Genomic DNA, 22,923 nt, shown 5'->3' with positions numbered 1-22,923 from the left:
CCATTCTCATAAGCTTATGGGAATGGATTTTAAATAGTAGCCTTTGCTAAGATGCTGCTGTAAATACAATTAGAGGAGTGAGTGGACAGAAGCACAGGGGAGGGTAGCAGGACGTGGGAGGGAGAGAAGCTAACAAGTTAGCTACTGGTGCTGTTCACTCACATACATCTTCCTGACAACGATGAACACACAGACCTTAAGACTCTAAGACCTTTCCAGGGGTTTCCAAAGGAGCATCTAGCTAGTCTTTGGTATGATCAATGTCTTTTTAACTGACTCTAAGGTGCAGTCTACTATATGGGGTAAAAAACGTAATCTCTGGCAGTAACTTTACCACTAAATGATCTTACGAAAGGATCCCTGGAAACTATTAGAGCCAAGAAGGATCACCTCACCTATGCCTCTCCTTTGATAGAAAACCAGAGGCTCGGAGAAGAGAGATTCTCAGCGTTGTCAGTATAAAACTCATAGTCCTGACTCCCCATTTTTTCATTACATTTACACCTCCTCTGAGCACTACCCATGAAGTTGAACGTGTATGTTTCATTAACTCTCCTGTGTAAGATGCTGACCAGTGTCCAACCCAGTCACTAGTAGTATCTTTCAAAGCAATAGGGATCATGTGATTTTATTCACTTAAGAAGGTGAATTTTAGTTGTTTTTTAGATGACGCTCTCTCTGTCCTTACAGTCACCATAGTGGCCACAAAAGTGTTTCATACAGACAGACCAGGCAAACCCACCAGCTTTTCACAATGAAAAGAAGTGAAGGTGCATGTCTGGGTGTGAGGGGACATGCACTCAGACCTAAAGGGACATGCACTCAGACCCTTCACGGGCGAAGACTGCTCAAATACCACATTCTATGCATCTTTTCCAGGGAGGTGCATCTTTGAGCCCACCAAAAAAAGTTAGAGACAAGGAGTAATGAATAGTAACCTGCTTCAAAACTCTTCAAATCTCATTTCCTTGTGCACACCAATCACCTTTACAAAAATCTGGGGTGGGACAGTCATTCACTAGAAACTCCACTGAGTAATTGCGCCACCTCTTGATAAAATTTCTGAGTGTTGATTTTGAGTGGATTGTATAAGCTCAGAGACAAATACACAATTAGGGGCAACATGAGCCTATTTCCAGATTTTCTGTCTAGAATAAAAACAAGCTCTTCAGTTTTAAAAGTGTCAAATTGCAAACTGATATGTTCAATTTAATTTCAAGCACATCCACCATTGCAGGTAACCCTGACTGTGGGCCGTCTGGGTCTGGGGCTCCAGGCAGTGGTAACCTGTGATGAGTTCAGGAGCTCGCAAATGAGCAGCCAGAAGCCCAGTCACTAACTAAATGTATAACAAGATCCCAAGCACAGAGTCACCTAAGGCGCCCCCTTCCCGAGGCGTGATCTGCTCTTGGAACTCCGTACATTAGAGACCAGGGTCCTGCCACAAAGGAGTTATCAGCCCAACGTCGGACGCCAGAAAAATCAGTTCACTCTCAAGGCCCCCAAACCCAGCCAGCTCCCAGAAAGGGTAGAGCAAGTCCTAGCTTCTGTCACTCTCCCAACAAGCAGACACATAAACAAACAACAAAAGGAATTGTTAGCTCCCCCAAGGGAGGCAGCATGCATTAAAAAGACATGAACCTCGTCCTACCTTGCATCCAAACATCAACGACAAAGTGTTGTTGGTGCAAGCAACTTTGCAGTGGCAAATCATTGGGGTAAAACAGTCAGGGTCCTTAACAACAGGGGACATTCCTTTCGGGCTGCGGCAGTGGCAGCTCGCTGGGGGACCCGAACACGGTGCTCGCCGGGCACATGGAGTGACAGCCTAGACCGAGCATCCTCTCCGACAGCTGCCCCCTGCACCCCGCGCAGCCATCCCAGCGCCGGGGTAGAAGCAACGCGGGCAAGTAACAAGCGTCTTGGGGTCTCCCTTCCCTGGGGAATGAGGCGTGGGGGGGAGGGACAGAACCAAGAAGGGTTTTCCCCCCTACGGTGAATTTGTAGTAGGTAAAATTAAAAAAAAAAAATTAAAAATATATAAAATAAAAATAAAACGGAGCCAGGCGCTTAGAGGAGGGTTCAAAGGAGGTGGGGCAGTATTAGCATGTAAAAGGATGTGCCCGCCTACTCGCCCCAGTCACACAAGATTGTCATGCGAGCTGAAGGGGGCTGAAATTATTCTCTCTGAAGGAAAAAAAAAAAAAAATACTGCAGCTCCCGATTTGGTAAAAAGCCAGTGGCTTGCTGCAATCCAGAGTCACCGTGGGGAGCGCTGGCCGGGCAATGGGGTGGAAGGGAGGGGCCGATAGAGGGAGGGAGCAAGGTGCTTGCCAGTCTAGCCTAGCCTGCCGCTCCCTCCGTGCAACCCAGGAATCTCTGGGGTCGCTGTGAGAGGGCTCCAGGGCTAAAAATCGAGACCACACTCGGCCCCCATCGCCGCTACCCCCCCACAGGCGACCTCCAAGGACGAGCTCTGACGAAGGGGAGGCCCCGGTGGCACCCTGCTGGGTGCATTGTCCATGCTGGCCCTCTGATACTGCTGTGCCTGAGTTGATGGCCGGCAAAGGGACCTGGGGTGGAAGTGCACTGGAAATGGTTCCGCTGGGGCCCTCTGCCCTTGACTTCTGGGTCAGCGAGCTGACTCACTCCCTAGGTGGTAGAATCCACCTCAGGCTTTATCTGATACATTTTTCAAACTCAAAAAAGAAGAGTCAGTCCCTTCCCCACCTTGAGATCTTAGAGGCTCCAGAAAGCCCCAGAAGTCTCTATGCTGTTCTGGAAGTATGAATGACAAGACTGGTGGATGATGTGCTGTTCTTTTTTTTTTTTCCTTTTCTTCCTCTCTCTCTCTCTCTTTTTTTCTTTTTCTTCCTTTTTAAAGTGAAGCTATCAAAATTGCCTAAGATGGAAAAAAAATTCAGCATGTGGCTGGCCCAGCTGCAAAACTGCTTATTGGAGACCAAAAAAAAAAAAAAAAAAAAAAAAAAAAAAAAAAAGTGATAGGAAGGATGCAGAAGAGCAGGAAGAGTAGGAAGTGGGTAAAACTAGCTAGCACCGTTTTGGTGCCACCTGAGTGCCTGGCACTATGCCTTATAAATGGTTGGTGGAAAAAGAGCAAGACATCAGGATTTGGAATTAGACTCTGGCTCGCAGGCTGAGTGGCTTTGTGTAAGTCACTTACCGTGCTTGAGTCTCTGCTTCTCTGTAAAGCAGAACTACCTTATAGAACTGTCATGAAGACTAGAGACAGTAAAGAAATTTCTGATTGAGCCCCAGTGGTAGATAGCAGCTGCTCCTTACTTACATAGCCTGTTTCCTGTCTTAGCCTGAAAGACAGGTATTATTGGATATGTTTTACTAAAGTAAGAACCTGAGGCCCTGAGATTGTGTCATTTGCCCAAGTCACACAATCAATAAGCCATGAGGATAAGGATCAGGGCCCCTGGGTGTCTCAATAAGCCATGAGGATAAGGATCAGGGCCCCTGGGTGTCTCAGTGGGTTAAGGCCTCTGCCTTCGGCTCAGGTCATGATCTCAGGGTCCTTGGATGGAGCCCCCGCATTGGGCTCTCTGCTCAGTGGGGAGCCTGCTTCCTCCTCTCTCTCTGCCTGCCTCTCTGCCTACTTGTGATCTCTGTCTGTCAAATAAATAAATAAAATCTTAAAAAAAAAAGAAGATTCAAAGACAAGTGACAGAAAATAATTTACAAAGCAACATCACACTTCTCCAGAAGTATGCCCTAAAGACTCCAACTGTACTCTGAATTAATGAGCCCCAATATCACTATACGATTCAGATTTACAAAGTTTCAGCAAGAGCAGCAACACCAACAAAACAAACCAACCTGCAAACTGTCAAGTCAAACACTACGCGCGCCCCATAAACTTCTTCACCCGCCTGTATTCAAAATACCCCACCCTTCTGTCTCAGACTAAGGCAAACTGAACCTCATTGCGTAATTCCCTAGGATTCTCAGGCTCAACCCTTACATTATCATTCCATAGGCCAGGAGGATATCAAGGGCTCTACATATTTTTTTAAAGATTTTTTTATTTATTCATTTGACAGAGAAAGAGAGAGAGATCACAAGTAGGCAGAGAGGCAGACAGAGAGAGGAGGAAGCAGGCTCACCACTGAGCAGAGAGCCCGATGTGGGGCTCCATCCCAGGACCCTGAGATCATGACCTGAGCTGAAGGCAGAGGCTTAACCCACTGAGCCACCCAGGGGCCCGTCAAGGGCTCTACATTTTTAATCAGCCTTCTGGTGAGAGGAATATGGGTCCTGCTTACAAAATTAAGACCTCCTAAAGGGAAATCAACATGGAACAAAGTATGAGCAAAGATCAGCATAAAAAGGCAGTAAAAGTTGAGACAAATCTGGCTCTAACTGAAGAGGGCAGCTGTCCTCAGGCTTTGGGGATTCTCATACTAAGCACAGGAATCTTTACCTCGTCAATTCCCCTCCTGGCAATAGGCACTGATTCAATCTGTCATGCATCAGGGTCGGCAGGGACTCAGGGGGTCTGATAGGTGTTTAAACACCCTGAGTCACTTTGGAGGAGCAGAACTCTGGTCTGGTGCCTTCTGTAGAATCCTAAAGTCATATTCACACATTAAGTGTACCCCTTATCATTTTATCCCTTTATGTTACCATAAAACGTGTGATTGTGTGAGCACTTCCACCTACAGAGCATCTATAATTATGGCTGTTTTTCCAAAGGCAAATGGATTCTAAAAAAGTTGTACAATATTTCCCTTATTCATTAGCCTATAATTTGGATTTCAAACACCCCAAAAGTATTGTATGCTCTATATTGTGATGTTCCAATAATAACTAACACAGTCTTTCCCTAATGAATTACCCAAGCTAAGGCTGACCTCCTATTCTAGGGCAGCATTTAAGGCTGCTATGTTCAAGTTATTTCCCATTCTACAATTTGTACTGGTTTAGATTGAGAAAGCCAAAGGCAATATATAAAAAATATATAGTTCAGTGCTTTAATCTTTTATTGTTTAAATTTAATCAATGAGAATTCATTTCTCTGTACACACACACACACACGCACACACATGTGTGCGTGTGTGTGTGTGTACCTGTTATCTCTGCATAGGCATCTCACAAAATGCTTTCCTTTAATTCTTGTTTCTCAATAATGGCTCTGGGGTGAATTGAAGAGGGGGAGAAGGGGGAGATGTGGTTTCCATGACAATGCATTCCATAGTTACAGCCAGTAACCACTATGGTTAAAAAAAAAATGAATCACTGTTACCTTAAAATATGAACACACTGCATTATTGGTCTGAAAAGCACTAATTTGGGAGAATTCTACATGGGAATGTACAGCAATATTTTTAGGAGGAGATATTACTGGAGCATGCCAGGAGATGATGCACTCATTTACTCATTTTAATAGTCAAAATAGTCACCCTTAATTAGACATTTCAATGATTGGTAATATTTCCAGTTCTTTCTGATAATCATCACTTTTCAAAATGATACATGACAGCTATACACAATTAAAATTTTTGTCTAATGACAACCTTCCCTCAAAACTGACTCAAAATCACACACCAAAAGAATAGGATTATCGATAAACATGAATAGGGCTATCTTTAATCTTTTATTTATTGTTATTGCTATCATTCCTAATCAGAAATTGAGACTAGGTAAGAAGCATCAGCTATTTATCCTTTTTTTCTTTCTTTGCTGATCCCTTCCATAGCAATTTTTAAGAAGAGATGGTTCATGTTGGAAGGGAAAGAGTATAGTGGACACTAGGAGTCCTGGTGTTTCTTCTCGCAGGCTGGATAACTTTGAGCAAGCTACCTAACCTCTATAGGCCCCAATTCTCCTGTCTATCACAATGAAATGGGTAAACCAGAGCACCTCTCAGTTTACCTGTGGTGATTAAATTGGGAGTTGTCTTCCAATATAGACTCTTAAGAATGTAAAGAAAATTTAAGAACCAATTTCATCCAGTCACCTATCTTCATTAAACTCTTCTGTAGTGCTTACTATTTGATATGCTCAAATACAGTGTTCGCTAGGTGCACTGCTCTAAATTCACCAATGGGCTAGAGCCGAACTCTACTCTTGGGAGCCCGATGCGTGTACATCTTTCACAACCCTCCATTCAGTGACACCATGATGATGATAATTTGGAATCAGCCTTGGAAAAAGTATGTACACCAGATAAATTGGTAAACACTATGGATCAAGACTTTTCTTCTTCAGAGAAATATTTAGCTCCTCCCTCTGGTTTAAGTACTTTACACTAATTTATTTAATCACCACAACCACTAAATCTTATTTAAAAAAAAAAAAAGGAAACTGAATCACAGAGAGATGTCTGTAGGCTAACAAAACTGATCCTAGTTAGCTTAATGAATCAACTGACAAAAAAAATTTAAGCCCATCATAGTCTCAAAAAAATCTCCATGGCTTTCAACCACAAATGTTTATTTTTTCCTCATGTTAGATGTCCTTCATAGATTGACTATGGCTTGAGCCATGTTGTTCCATGAACAGAAGAACAGCCTCTATTAGGGACGTGATATTCTCCCAACAGAAGGAAAACCAGTCGATGGCTGAATATACAGTGGCTCTTAACACTTCTGCTCAGACATTACCAACCTCTCACTCTTTACATTCTATTAGCCAAGGCAGGTCATATGGCCCAAAGTGATGCCTGTCAGGTGGAAAAGGATAATCCTCTCATGTGGAGGAAGGAGAGAATATTGGGAACGATATTCACAGTAGATATTAACAATAACAATGGTAGATATTAACAATAACAATAACAATATTCACAGTAGATAACAACTTATCTGGGTGATAGAATTAGAATTCGAACCCAACCAGTCAGACTCAATGAGCCAAGTTGTTAAAGTAGGCCGTTCTGCCTCTTACTTACAGCTAACACATCTCTATTTTTCACCTACTTTCCATAATAAGGTCTGTTATTTAGTACCTCTTCAAGGGAATTCTTCCCAGTGACTCCTATAAGGAAAGTGTGGTAGATTTAGAAAACATAAGAACTTTGGAGCCAATTACACACACTAGGTTTTGCCACGAACACCTGTGTGATTTCAACCTTATATTCCTTCTCCTCCCGCTTCCTTTCACTATAAATTGAAGTCCCCTTATTTTCACTTAATCTTCAATGAAGATATTTTCATGTAATTACATCGTCAATAAGGTTGTAATACATACTATTTTTATCATTGAGCTTCCTCAAATATGTAAAGTGAATAGGCCTATGAATATGCTTTTCTGTCATCAGTGAGTTTACAGACTAATTGAAGTGACTCTTGGGAAAAAGGGATGAAGTAGCTTTTTTTTTTTAACAGTAACAAAGTATATAGAATTATTAATAAGTGTACTTTCAGTCTGAAGAATGTCTGACCAATTTAGTTAACTTCTCTGAACCACAATTTCCTGTTCTGTAAAATGATAATAAAGCTATAGGATCGTTATAAGGCTTGTATGAGATAATGTACCTCAAAATGCCTGTCACTCTTACTTGGTTTGTTCTAGGACCTCAGTAAATTGGAAGAGCTTTATGTTGATTTCCTGATTTTATTTCTCGATTAAAATTAACAAGAAAGAATAAACCTATTAGAGCCACCTGATGTGTATAATATCTTTAAACTGAACAACTCTGACTCTTTAAGCTTTCTTCACAAATTGTACTCTCCCAAATTCTCCTCATACACTTCCTCAGTTCTCTCAAGTCCCTCTCACTGAGGAACACATACCCACAGTGAGGGTTTGTACTAGAGTCAGACCCCATAAAACTGACTCTAAAATGCATCATGCTTGGGACATATGGGTGGCTCAGTCAGTTAAGCATCTGCCTTTGGCTCAGGTCATGACCCCAGGGTTCTGGGATCGAGTCCCACATTGATCTCCGGTCAGTGGAGAGTCTGCTTCTCACTCTGCTCCTCCCCTGCTCCCTGCTCATGCTTTCTCTCTCAAATAAATGAAATCTTTAAAAAATTAAATAAAATGCATCATGCTTTCCCCACTCTTCATGCTCTGTCATATCTGATTCCTCCGTGTCTACCCATCTGCCCCAAAATATGTGGACCAGTCACACTTAATTATTAGTTGACCTTTATTTGAATCATAATTAGCAGGTTTGCTTGAACTTTATTTGAAATAATTGTGCTTATTTGAAATCTGGAATGATTGAGTCACTAAATGAGTGAATTAAGAAAAAAATGAAGATATGGGTTAAGCCAGGATTTCTACAGCCCCCACCTCTGCCCTAGCTGAATCAGCCCCCAAGCCTCCACCTCCTAGTTGTAAAGAATACAACTTTTATTGAGGAAATGCAGCCCATTGATTCAAAATCAATTTTGAGATTTTCTATTAGCATCAAGTATTTTGAAATAATGATTGTCCTCAGCTTCAATATGAGGCAAGGCAAATTTTTGTCTGTAAGATTTCTCATCATGTTCATTTTTACTACTGTTCAGTTTTACTACCATTTTGAAAAAGCTACTCCAAACATCACCTTCTGTACCACCTGGACAAATTTCTTCAGTATGAAAATCAAATGAAAAAAAAACAAACACACACCTCTTTTTAGGCTTGTTTACCAAATTTGATTTCAGTGTTAAAAGAATAAGATTAGAGTCTTGGGTTCCAGGCCTAGCTTTCCCATTTACTATATAAGTGAGATAATTGCTAACCCCTTTGACAGTTAATTTTCTCATCCTTTAAAAAATGTGGAAGGGTTGTTAAATAAAACACCTACATTATTGGGTTCCTATGAGGATTTACTAAAATGCCATATGTGAAAATACCTGATCCCAGTGCCTGGCACACATATATATATATATACATATATATATATATATATATATATATACACCTTTTTTCATACCTAAAGATAGAAAAAATGTTACTAAAAATAAACGCTAAGTACAAAAGCTAAGTACAAAAGCAAAGTCAAAATAATGTTATTTATTTATTTTTAAAAATGAAGGTTGCTATTTTTTTGAAAGATTTCATTTATTTACTTGAAAGAAAGAGAGAGACAGGGAGACAGAGAGTGGGGAAGGGGCAGAGGGAGTGAACATCCAGACTCCCACCGAGTGCAAAAACTGATGCAGGGCTTGATCCCAAACCCATGAGATCAGGACCTGAGCTGAAAGTAAGAATTGGACACTCAACTGACTGCCCCACCCAGGGACACCTAGAAATAATTTTAAAGTACTATTGGGAACAGAAAATAAAAGCAACTTGAAAATACTCACAACTCTCTTATCAGAGGTAACTAATTATAATATCTTGGAAGAGACAGCTCCAGGAAGACCACAACAAAATGGCATTCAAACTATGTATAATAGCGTGTGCTGTTTTTGAAAATAATATACGTTTGATATCTATTCATGATTTTAGACAAAAATTTTCATACAAAAATGGCATTAATAATGTCATAGTATTTCAATATTTCATGGCATATTTCACAAGCCTCTTCTTGTTGCAGGTCAAAAATATTCCTTAATATTATGAAAAAAAATTGAAATGTTCATATGGGCAAATATGTGCACATATACATAACAAAATTATGAGGCTAAAAGTTATAGATAAGGAATTCTTGGAGCGAAGAGCATGACTATTAAAAAATTTCAATGTGTTAAGTGCTACTTAGTGTTAAGAGCCACTGTATATGTTTATGTTTGTATCAATTTAAATTTCCATTAAAAATCCTGTGGGACTCATGTTTATTCTCCATAAGTATCTTATAGACTATACTTGAGCAACACTCAGCTGTAATATTTTGATTTGTGTGAAAATGTTATTTTTATTTTATTTGGTTATTTTATTAGGTTTTTACATGAACGTTTAGCTGAGTATAAATTCTAGGTTGCCAGCTATTTTTTCCAGTATTTACAAGAATAAGTCCAGTTGCCTTTTTTTTTTTTTTTTTTTTGTCTGTGATTGCTCATTTGTTTCACAGAGATTGATTTTTTTTCATTGTTTTGCTGTTTTGGAGATTCATGTCAAATGTAATGGACTTCACTTTCTTTATCCTGTTGAGGTCTTCTTCTGATGGCCACATCTAAGAATTCATGTTTTTAATCAATTACAAAATGAATCCAAGGATTCATGTCTTCAATCAATCATAAAAAATGTGAAGGCATATCACTTTGCGTTTTTCTTTCCCTCATGTTCCCTTATCCTCTTTTTTTTTTCTTAAATTGTGATTATACATATATTTACTTTCTCTTTCTTTTGTATTTGCTCTTTAGCTGCTTATGCTGCAATGGGTAATTTCTTCAGAAATCTTTCCATGTACTAATTCTGTCTTTAGAGCTTTAAAACACTTATTTTGTTTTCAATTTGTTATTGTACTTTTAAGTTATAAAAGCTCTATTTTTTATTGGGATATACAGTTGTGTAAGTTTAAGGAGCACAAGTTGTTGATTTGATTCACTAATATATTGCCAAATTATGACCACTATAGTGTTAGCGAACACCTCTGTCATCTCACATAATTGCTGTTTCTTTTTTGTGGTAAGAATGTTTAAGATCTACTCTTTTAGCAACTCTCAAATATATAATATTGTTAATTATAATCACCATGTTGAACATTACATCCTCAAAATTTATTTATCTCATAACTAAAAGTTTGCACCCTTTGACCAACATCTCTCCATTCCCTCCATTCCTCAGCCTCCGGTCATCACCATTCTACTCTCCATTTCTACGAGTTTGGCTTTTTTAGATTCCACACATAAGTTTTATCATACAGTCCTTGCCTATCTCTGTCTGACTCATTTCATTTAACACAATGTCCTCAAGGTCCATCCATGTTGTTATAAATGGCAAGATTTCTTTTTTATGGCTGAATAATATCCCAATGTATATACAACATCTTAATCCATTCACCCACTGATGAACATTTGGTTGTTTCCATAGTAGCACCGGCCAAGGATTTTCTCTTCTCCACATCCTCACTAACACTTGTGATCTTGTCTTTTTGATGATAGTCATTCTAACAGGAATGATGTGATATCTCATCATGGTTCTAATGTGTATTTCCCTGATGGTTAGTGATATTGAGTACCTTTTCTTGTACCTGTTGGCTATTTGCATGTCTTCTTTGGTAAAATATCTACACAGTTCTTCTGCCCATTTTTAATTGAATTTTTTGGGTTTTGGAGGTTTTTTTGTTATTGAGTTTTATAAGTTCTTTATATAATTTTGGATCTTAACCCCTTATCCAGTACATATATGATTTGCAAATATTTCTCCCATTCTAGAGATTGACTTTTCATTTTGTTGATTGTTTATTTTGTTGACCTGTCACTTATTAATGCATGCTTAATAATATTAATTTGTTCACTCATTCATTTCTTTTTTCATTCATTCATTCATTACATACCAAATCTAGCCAAGAAACTTATTTCAAATATATGTCAAACACAGCAAATTTTCTATGAAATCACTAATTCTATTTTTATACTGTGTTTGCCCATCTGTGAAACAAAAGCAAATTGTTAATTGTCAACAAAATATACTAAATCAGAGTTCAACTTTGAAAGCAGCAATTCATGGACAGGCTGCGTCAAAAACACAGCTCATTTTAAATGGCTTTATATTGCCACTGTGCTTCACTACTACAAATAGATTTTCCTTATCAGCTTCCTTTCATCTGAACAATAGATGGTTCTTCAAGCTGCAAGAGCTAAATGAGGTGACTTACTTACTCTCAAGAACACCACTCTATTATGTTGCAAGCAGGGGCCCTCTGCTAATCCTACCCAAACAAAGTGAAATGAATACTCAATGAAACAAATGCTTGCCTGAAACTATGAAGACATCAGATCTCTCTTACAATCTTCATTAAAATACCATAGAATTAAGATTATAACCCAATTATCTCTTTTTCTCTTGGTAAGCTGCAAGCATGCTGGTTAAAGTCCTTGACAACACTAAATTATAAATATAGCTTAACTAAATTTCCATTTCCTGTTTGCTTAAAATGATTATTGTGAAAAAAAAAAAAAACTATATTTTACTACAGTGTGTGAGTTAATCCCTGATGGTGGTGCTCTCTCCCTTCATTATACGGATAGTCAGTCTCAAGTATAATGTGTTGTAAGATCTGAATTGTATTTGCTAAAGTTGTTAGCATCTGACCACAGAAAAGCTTTTGCTGGTTTCATGATGTTAGTGTATTTACTTCATTTCCCATTTTTGGTTCCCAATTACTATTTTCTTCTTCATTCAATTCCTTCAACAAGTACTTTTGCTTGTCTGCCATGTGCTATATGCTATGCTAAGTTTGGAATACAGTTTAAGTAGATCAATACAGTTCTGGCCTTTATGGAGACTAGTAAGGGAAGGCAATTTGGGAGAAGTGCTTTGAGTAGAGCTTCATGACTCCATGACCGCATACAGGGGTTCTTACCTAATAAGGAGCTCAGAGAAGGCATGATTGAGAAAGTGATCAGAAAGATGAATGGGAACTTACTGGACAAATGCAGTAAGGAAAACTTCTCAAATAGAGGGAATAAAATATACAGAGAACATGTGATGCCAAAAACAAGGAGTGTAGGAAGGACAGAGATAAGCTCAGAATAACTAGAACACAAAAACAAGGGCAAACATCAAGTGAGAAGACGCTGATGAAAGTAAAGGTCAGACTATGCAGGCTATATTTAAAATTTTTGTTTTTATTCTAAAAGCCTTAGGAAACTACATTGGAAATATTTTTTAAATAGCTTTCTTGAAGTATAGCTGAAATATAATAAACTATAAATATGTAAAGTAAAAACTGGTAAGTTTCAACACATGTATACATCCCTGATACCATCAGCACAATCAAGACAGGGAGTATATCTATCACTCACAATAGCTTCCTCATGCCACTTCATAGTCCCTGTCCCTCAACTCTTTCCTACTCCCCATCCCAAAACAATCATAGATCTGCTTTCTGTTACAACAGATTACTTTGCACTTTCTAGAAATTTATATAAATGAAATCACGTAGTATGTACTTAATCTGAATTTTTTTCACTCAACATATTTGGAATTTATCAAGGTTGTTGTGTGTGTCAGTCATTTCTTTTTTATTCTTAAGAGTAAAATCACATTGTAAAAATATGCTGTAATTTGTTTGTCCATTCATCTGTCAGTAGACATTTGAATTATTTCCAGTTTGGAGCTACATATCTGCTATGCATATTTGGGTATAAATCTGTATAGGGGTAACCTGGGTGGCTCAGTCGGTTAAGTGTCTGCCTTCCGCTCAGGTCATGATCCCAGGTCCGGGAATCCAGCCCCCACATGGGTCTCTCTTCTTAGTGGAGAACCTGCTTTTCCCTCTCCCTCTGCCTGCTGCTTTGCCTACTTGTACTCTCTCTGTCAAATAAATAAAATCTTTTTTTTTTTAAGTCTTTGAATAGACATATGTTTTCTATTGGATTTGAATAGGTTGATCACATGATAGACATACATTTACATTTGTAAGAAACTTTCAAAGTAATTGCATCATTTTAAATTCCCTCCAAAGGTGTATCAGAATTCCAATCCTTTCAGATCTAAGTCAAAATCTGTATGGTCAGTCATTTTGATTTTAATTCTAATAGATGTATAGTCATTGTAATTTAAATTTGCATTTCCCTAATTACTAATGGTGTTGAACATTTTTTCATGTGCTTACTTGTTGTCTCTGTATTTTCTTTGATAATGCCTATTCAAATATTTTGGGCATCTTTGAAATTGAGTTGTTTCTTGCTGGGTTTTGAGAGTTCTTTATATAATCTGGATGTAAGCCCTAATTAAATATATGTTTGCACATATTTTTCCCCCAGTTTGTACTTTGTTTTCTCAATCTTTTAACAATGTCCATCCAATTTATTACTTTATGGTTCATATTCTTGGTGTCATATCTAAGAAAGGGGCCTAGCTTAAGTCACAAAGATGTTATCCTTTGATTTCTTTTAGAATTTTCATAGTTTGTTTCACTCATAGGTCTATAATAAATTTGAAATTAATTTTATATATAATATGAAGTATGAACCCAGGGTTTTTTTTTTTTTTGCATATGTATATCCCATTGTTCCAGCATGATTTGCTAAAATAGCTCTCTTTTCTCCACTGAACTATGTGCTTTTGTCAAAAACCAGTTGTCCTTAGAAGTCTCATTTATTTCCGACTCTTAATTCCTTTCTATAGACCTATTTGTCTACCTTTATACAAATCAGCTTGCTTTTTCAAAGATATTTTGATGCTGCTAGGTAATTTAAATTTTCATATGAATTTTAGAATTAGCTTGTTCATGTCTAACACAATTTCACTAACACTTTGTTATAGGTTATGTTGAATCTCTAAGATTAATTTGTAGAGAATGAACACCTTAATAATAACGAGTCTTCCAACTTGGGAGCAAGGTGCCTCTCCATTTATTTAGGTCATCTTTAATTTTCCTCACCCAAAGTTTGTAATTTTCAATGTACAGCTCTTTCACATCTCTCATCAGATTTATTCCTAAGTACTTCATCTATTTTGCTATTGTAAATAGAATCGCTTTATTGATTTCAGTTTCTATGTGTTCATTCTTACTATGTAGAAATACAATTGAGTTCTGTATACCAACCTTTTATCTTACAAACTTGCTAAACTTGCTGATTTGTCTTCCCCTTTTTGTAGATTCTATCAGATCATATCATGTCATCTATAAATAATTTCTTTTCCTTGACTGAAGATGCTAAATAGAACATCCAATATAGTGTTGCATGAAAGTAATGAGTGTGGATATCCCTTATTCTTGATGATAAAGTGACAGTATCCAGTGTTTCAATATTAAGTATAATATTAGCTATACGTTTTACATAAGGTTCTTTATTAGGTTAAGGAATGTCCCTTCTAATTTCTTCTACTTTGTTGAGAGTTGTTTTTGTTTGTTTGTTTGTTTTTGTTTGTTTTATAATCAGGAATAGATACTGGATTTTCTCAGGTGTCATAGATAGATAGCTAGATAGATAGGTAAGTAGATAAGTAGATAAATAGAGGTGATTGTTTTTCTTAGTTTATATAGTGATTTTTTAATATTAAACAACCCTATGTTCTTGGGATAAACCTTATTTGGTCATGTATTATAATTTTATGCAGTATTAGATCCTGTATACTAAACTTTTGTTTAGATTCTGCATTTATGTCCCTGTATTGTTTTCTTATATTTCCCTGTTTTTGGTATCAGATAGCTGTCTCATAGAATGAACTGGAGGATATTGCCTCCTCTTCAATATTCTGGAATAATCTGCATAGAAATAGTATTATTTCTTTCTTAAATGTTTGGTAGAATTCACCAGAATAAAGTTATCTGGGCCACAAGTATGTGTGTGTGTGTGTCTGTGTGTGTGTAAGTATACATAAAAAATTTAAGTGAAAATAGGGATGCAATATTCACATTTCAAGAAAATCATTCTGGCTACATGCAATGTGGAGGACTGAAAAGGGGTAATAAGAGCAGTGGATGGACCATTTAGGAGGCACCTTCAGTAATGCAGGCAACACATAATGGAGATTTAGGCTAGAGTATTCACTGTAGAAACAAAGACAAATTATTGGACTCAAGGAACATTTTAGAATATAAGCAAGAGGTCTTGGTGCTAAATCGCAAATGGGGAAAAATCAAGAATGACTTCTGGGTTTCTGATTTATATACACCTGGATAATCTGTAATGTCATTCACTGAAACAGGCTATAATTAAAAAGGAGTAAAACAGAGTATGTAAGTGTGGGTTGGGAATCATCATTGTTATTTAATGTTTGCTGGTTGTCTGTTCATTTAAATTTAAGATCTCTTTTCTAACCCTGAGTTGGATACATGTATCTAGACCTCAGAGTAAATTTCTGGGATAGAAACACAAGTTTATGTCTTGTTTCTTACTAGGCTGTATTAAAAGCTTGAGTATGAATGATATCATCTAACCTGAGAGAAGAGCCTGAGCAAATTGCCTTTGACCAGGCTTGAAGAACTCCAAGACTTAATAAATTTATTTTTCATTTAATTAATTATTTATTTATTTATTTATTTAATCTTCAGGACCCTGTTTTTCTTAGTAGCCATTCTACTGACTCTGACTCTTACATAATAGCCCCTTTTCCACTACTGTACAAGCCATCTAGGTTGGGTGTGACTTGGTGGCAGGGAGGCACCAAAGTGGTGTGGTAGAATAAACACTGCAGCCAGAAAAGTAAAAAAATGTAAGGGTATAATAACAGCAACATCTGCTATAGTTAGCTACTTTCTTGATTTCAGTTTATCAGGAACTCTGCTGTTTATTTTTTTTCCCAATAAAAATATATCTCCCATAAGAAATTATAAAGATATTTGAGATATTTAAAAATATTAGACTAAAACCCCAAGAAGAAGGTCATTAGAGAAATAAACTTTCTTTTTATAAAAATTATTAAAAATTTATATAAAATATATTTTATATAAACAATTTATATAAAAATCATAAAAATTTATAAATAAAATTATCTAGCCATTAGAGAAATAAAAATTTAAATAATAATGTGATACTACTACACAGCCATTAGAATGACTAAATTGTAAAGGATTGATAATTCCAAGTATTGATGAGGATGCAGAAGAACTGCTGGTAGGAATGTAAAATGGTCCAACCATCCTGGAAAACAGTTTGACATTTCCTAAAACATTAAACATAAACCGTCATTCCATTTCTAAGTATTCAAGAGAAATGAAAACCTGTCTAGTCAGACTTGTATGCAAATGTTCATAGAAGCTTTTTTTATACTATCACCAAAGTAGAAACAACTCACATGCATATCATCAGGTAAGTGGGTAAACAAAATGATATATATCCACAGTCAAAATCATTATTTCAATTAAACATATTGTATAACTGCACTTACATAAAATTCCAGAAGATAAAAATGAACATACTATGATACAAAGTAGATACATTGCTGCCTACACCTACAGACAGAGGGAGGGTAGGGCTAAACAGGGGCATGAAGAATCTTTCAGGGTTGATGGAAATTATTTGTATCTTTGTGTGGCACTGGTTTCACAGATTATATATATATATATATATATATATATATATATCTGTCAAAATTAATCACATGATAAACTTTAAATAGGTATACTTTATTATATAAATTGTACCTCAATAATGTTTATTAAACATAATCTTAGATGGCTTAGGACTCAAGAACATGATTTTTATTAGTTTCCTAGGTGAATTATAATTAAAGACCAGTAGGACAAGGTTTAAACAAAGTAACTCCTAAATTAATTTTTTTTCCCACATGTGCATTACATAAACTGGTAATTTCCTGCTTTGTTAAGTGATAGACTTCTACATAGGGTTCAACTTCCCGGAAGTAGAAAAAAATGCTAAGTTTGCCAAGACTACTCACACAATCACTTTGTTAACTTACACACCAGAGAAGACACGACAAAGTGAGGAGAGGATTGACACTTTATATAGGCATGCTGCAGGAAACCAAAAGAGTGGCAACTGATTTGGCTTGGTAAAGGCAAGGAAGCCATTTAGCGAGATGACAGAGGTCAAAATCTTGAGGAATTTGCCAAGTGGGTAAGTCAGGATGGGCTCCACATAGGGTATAGCAAGTGCCATGGAAGTCTAGTATGCTAGGTGAATGGCAAGAAGCTTCATGTGGTCACGCAAAGTTCGTGATGGGAAGTAATGGGACATGAGGTTGGTTAGGTAGTTTTAACCAAGCTAAGGAGTTCAGATTTCATCTTGCCAACACATAAATATAGAGGAATTTTGAACAACAACAACAACAAAGACATCGGCCTGGGATCTTCAAGGAGCTACTAAAAATATTGTACTGAGAAAAAAAGAATTGAATCACATTCTCTGTATACCAGACACTATGTAATTTCTACACATAGAAATAGCTAAGATTGGGCAAACCTTTTAACTCTTGCACAATGCATTCAAGGTGCAGCTGGGGCTGGAAAATATAGGCCTTATCACACCTTCTTGAATGCTCTTTCTTATGTATCATGCTGTGGTGAATTTCAACATGAAACAAATTCTGAAAATTTAACTGAAAACACTTTATGCAAAATCCTCCTGTGTGAATACAGCTTTTCAGGAAGAACTCTTCAGTTCTGACTGTACTAATTACAGAATTTATAGTTCTGTGTCCTCAAAAGGAATAGGTAGAACTTTTCTATAAAAATGTTAAACATATTTAAATCTCTTTTAAAGTTGAAATGCTAAGCTAAAATGAGGCAGGCAGGAGCAAAGTCAAGTTCCCACCTGAGCTAATGTTTGCATATTCTCCTATTCAATTTAACAAAATGTACATGAAATTTCTCAAAAAGCTTTCTCCTACAGCCAGATACAAATGAAAAACAAATTGAGAAGAAAGACAAATCAATAAGTCTGAGGAGGGAAAACTGGAAAGCCCACCTGCATTTTCAGGAAGGGGAACTACTAAACATAAACCACAAAAGTTTCTGCTCTCGAGGTCCTGAAGTTAAAGAAAAGAATTTAAAAATAGCAGTGATTTTGAATCAGCCATCATAAGGTCAAATGTTTGTCAACACTTGAGTACTTTCTGAGGACAGCATTATACAAAATGGTTCACCTGTATCTCTAAGCTTTAAGAAAAGAGAAAATAATACATTGACTTTAATAAAGATTTCCATTCAGAAATGAACTGAAATGTAGAAGTTTATATACTTAATATATTCAACCCTCCACTATCTACAAAACTTAGCTAAGTTCAGAATGTCTCCCTCCTCAAAAATTTCACATTGATTGTAGACGCTTAGTTCAGGTCTATAAATGTGAATTAACTGACTACTACATACCAGAAGTGGCGTATACAAAGATAAGTAAGATATTTTCTGCTCTTGGGTAGATTACACTATGGATGAGATAGAGGAGCAGATAATTTTATGTTTGGGGGGTTAATAGTTGTGGGCAGAGGATCATGGAACTCAGGAGAGGACCACTCACCCAACCTCAAGGATGAAGGTGATTCTTTAAGAGAAAAAAAAAAAAAAAAAAAGGAAAAAGAAACATAAATGAGAAAACAGGGGGCAAAAAGAGAAGGTCTAGATATTTCTTTTTATTTATTAGACTTCAGAAACAGATGCTTTCAAATAATTCTTTACAACAGAATAAAGGTAACAAGATACTCTATTGTTTTAAGTTAGAAATTAGCAATGAATTTGACACTACTCTTCTTCTTCATTTTAGTGTGGCCTAGATAAAAAGCAAGAAATTTTTAAATTGGAAGTTGGAAACCCAAAGTTCAAGTTACTTAGTTGAACTGTGGCTTTGAGAAAGTCATTTAACTCTAAGATACCATTTCTAAATCTGTAAACTGAGGTTAATGAACAGGATCTGATGAGAAAAGAGAGATCCTCATATGCTATAAATCATAAAATATAAAAAGATGATGTGATCTAACAAAAAAGATCCAGTTTTTCATTTCTTTCTTTGTGGAGGCAGGATAGTTTTATCTTTTGGATGCAAGTTAAAGAAAACCCAACTCAAATGTGTTTAAACAGTAAGAACATTTGTTGACCACAGCATATGGTCAACTTAATCCAAAGGGGTCATATCCAATTCCTTGCCAATCTCGCCTTTTTATTTATTTATTTTTTAATTGGTGCTGAAACCCAGGAGCAAACCATCCTTGCCAATCTCTTAACCTGGCCTTCCTCTGTATAGGGATCTGTTCTCCTCAGGTAGGCAGAAAGATGGCTGTAAGCAGTTCTGGACTTCACCTTATGAACTGCAATGCACAGAAGAAAGGAGGTTGGCATACAGAAGGTCTCTCAGAAGATCAAGAATAACCTTCCCCAGAAATCTCAGGGACATCCCTCACATTTTATAGACTCCAAATGGATTACATGGTTAATTCAGAACCAAATACTGGCAAGGGATTAACCTTAGTGAGTTTCACTGGAATGGAGCTAACATTAGACAAAAAAGGTCAATTCCTGGTGCTTGAGCAGGTCATGTCTCTCCTGAGACACATGGGTTTTATAGTGGAAAAATAAGCGCTTGAACAATGGATTCTGTGAGGAAGGGAGGGGGCAAATAAATGCTGGGTAGGCAACCAAAAGTGTTTCTGAAAGCTATAATGGAAAATGTTCTCTTTCTTATTGGAAAACTATGCCTATGGCCAGAAATCTTGATGTAATTTTTAAATTATAATTTATCCATATTCACACAACCTGTGCATATAATTGATTTGATGTTACAATAAAAATGCATTCACCATGATAGCTAAATTTCAACTATTGTACCAAAGCAAACAATCTAATAATTTTTGAGGCAGAGGAAAAATCTTAGGCTTGTTATCAGACAAACATGAATTTGAATTCCAGTTCTGTAATCCACTAAATATATGACTTCAAGGAATTCATTTAGACATTCCAACCCTCTTCACGATACAATGAGAATAACATTAGCTACCATATAGAATCATATAAAAATAAAAGTAAATGACATAATATGAAAATATTCTTCCTTGCCCTAAGATATGCAATAAATACTAGCTCAGGTCCTGCTGGCTGGCTTTGGCCCACTTATCCATAGTGTCCCTAGGTATCAATATAATTCAAATAATTGAAATATAAAAATATTATGGCACATACTTTTTTTATGATGGTCTTAAACATCAAAAGGTTTTTAATTAAAAAGGAAACACAAATGCCTCAATAATCAGCTCCACTACAAAGCACAGTGTGAGGAGTTCTGTACCGAAGTAGAAGTAGGCAACAACCGGGTACCACTTATTTGTACTTCTAGACAAGCTCTAGTCACTTTCCCCTCTGTGTGGCCAAGTGCCATGTCTCCTCTGTGAGCACACAATGTAGGCTGCCTTTCTCCCCTTCCTGCAGTGCTGATGATTTGTCTGCAACCAGCTTCCTGTGGTTTCCCAAGTAGAATCAAAGACACCTGACAGGACAACATCTGCTCTCTGGCTATGCAGCGGCAGGGCTCTCCCATTTGGATCTTGGGATAGGAAATCGTGTGTAAAAAAACCTTCTTTCTTGTTTAGAAACTAGGTGCTTTTAGAAGGGCTGTCAATTAGATTACCCAACAGCTTCTGCTCTGGCCCTCAGCAAGTCAAATGACATCCAGTGAGCTTTTCTGAATGACAGGCATCAAAAACCATGAGATGGGGGAAAATCTGGCCTCTGTTCTTGGCCAGTGAGTGGTCAGATGTGTATGCTCAAAAAAGCATGTATACCAGGAAACTGAGATCAGTAAGGTGGTAATTAACATTTTCATTTGCATAACACTATAAAATTTTGTACACTTCATCTCCTTTCTCCTAAGAGTTGGGCATGCATTTACAGATTTGTTTATTGAATAAACTTTTATTGATTACCAACTATGTGTTATCGATGATTATAAAAACAAGCATCCCATGTATTCATTTATTTAATTTATTTGTGTATGCCTTTTTAAAAATGACCTGAAGCATAAGTAAGTCTTGGTCCCTTGTTCTGGAACTATGAGGTCAACATTATTCTTGGTTTACATTTAAGAAGCAAAGTTTTATAGAGGCACCTCGGTGGCTCAGTTGGTTAAGTATCCGACTCAATTTTGGCTAAGGTCATGATCTTAGGATCATGATCTCAGGGTCCTGAGATCAAGCTGCACATCAGGCTCTGTGCTTAGCGGGGAATCTCCTTGAGATTCTCCCTCATCCTCTCCCTCTGCACCTCTCCCCTGCACAAGCTCACTTTCTCTCTCTCTCTAAAATAAATAAATAAATCTTTAAAAAAATAACAGAAAAAGAAGCAAAGGCTTATAGAGACTTTAAATCATCTGTATATAGACTTGGCTACTAGGTCCTCTGTTAATTCAGTGTTCTCTCCTCTAAATACTAGACTTCTAATAATTTTACTAGAGGTCAAAGACAATATTCTTTCAGGGAAGCTAGGAAAAATTTACGGGAGAATTTCCATTATCTTGAAAAAGAGATGGTAGAGGAGTATTTGAAATGATCTTTTAAGATTAATAAGCCACACCTCCCTTACATGTACACTATTCTCTGCTAAATAGAGTTTTCACTGAGCAGATGCTGCTCTTTCCAGACTCCATGTTTTTGCATACCATCCAATCAGAAAGTCTTTTCCATCTCAAAAAAACTGTGTCTATGCAGTTATAGTGAAAACACAGCTTCCATGCTTCTTCATTGAATTGAGCACCACATTTGATTATTACCGACATTCAGAACTTAATGGCAACTCTGAGATACGCATATTTGTGTAATTCCTATTCTTTATTTTTTCCCCATTTTTTAAAAATAAGGAAATTAATCCTTCAGAATAAGCTCCTCCCAGGTATGATGGTAATCTCGTCTTTTTGTATTCCTCCTGCTCTGTATATCTACTACATGTTTAGAATCATACATGCCCCAACATTCAATGTAAGCCACAATTTTCACAAAGGCTGAGATTATTGTCTGGTGTGCTCACTGCTATATCTAAAATAACTGGAAGTGTGTCTCGCATATAGGAAGTGCTCAGAAAATATTTGTTGAATTATTAAATGAAGATTTATTTAATTGATTGATTTCTCCAAGAACACATAGGAAGAGAAGAAATTGAGGTTTGAAGTCCAGTGTTCTGACTAGATTTTACTACATCATATTTTAAGATTTGGGATCAGGGCTGGCATAGGACAGTATACAACTTTTTCTGTTGCTGAGTTGAAAGAGAAAAATTTATGTTTAAAACTTCTTTCGGGGTGCCTAGGTGGCTCAGGGGGTTAAAGCCTCTGCCTTCGGCTCAGGTCATGATCCTGGTGTCCTGGGATCGAGCCCCGTGGCAGTTCTCTGCTCAGCAGGGAGCCTGCTTCCCTTCCTCTCTCTCTGCCTGCCTCTCTGCCTACTTGTGATCTCTGTCTGTCAAAT

The 22,923-nt window shown here is 37.0% G+C and overlaps 1 protein-coding gene across 13 annotated transcripts in view; it reads right to left on the bottom strand.

Annotated features, from left to right (window-relative positions):
- The window catches only part of DLG2 (discs large MAGUK scaffold protein 2), a 1,980,468-nt gene that overhangs the window by 1,172,131 nt on the left and 785,414 nt on the right, over positions 1 to 22,923 (bottom strand). Inside the window, exon 1 of one of the 13 annotated variants that reach the window (XM_032852934.1) lies at positions 1,652 to 2,174. The exons of 11 other annotated variants lie outside the window; for them this stretch is intronic. In XM_032852934.1, the coding sequence (XP_032708825.1) occupies positions 1,652 to 1,753 (102 nt within the window). In that variant the 5' untranslated portion in view covers positions 1,754 to 2,174. Of the gene's footprint in view, positions 1 to 1,651; positions 2,175 to 22,923 lie in introns of those variants that run through there. One more of the 13 variants, XM_032852950.1, reaches the window with a different exon arrangement.

The sequence above is a fragment of the Lontra canadensis genome, unplaced genomic scaffold (genome assembly GCF_010015895.1).
Source record: "Lontra canadensis isolate GAN:19392208 unplaced genomic scaffold, GSC_riverotter_1.0 scaffold7, whole genome shotgun sequence".
NCBI lineage: Eukaryota > Metazoa > Chordata > Mammalia > Carnivora > Mustelidae > Lontra > Lontra canadensis.
The sequence above is the reverse complement of the archived record's forward strand: the minus strand, read 5'-3'. Positions and strand labels throughout refer to the sequence as shown.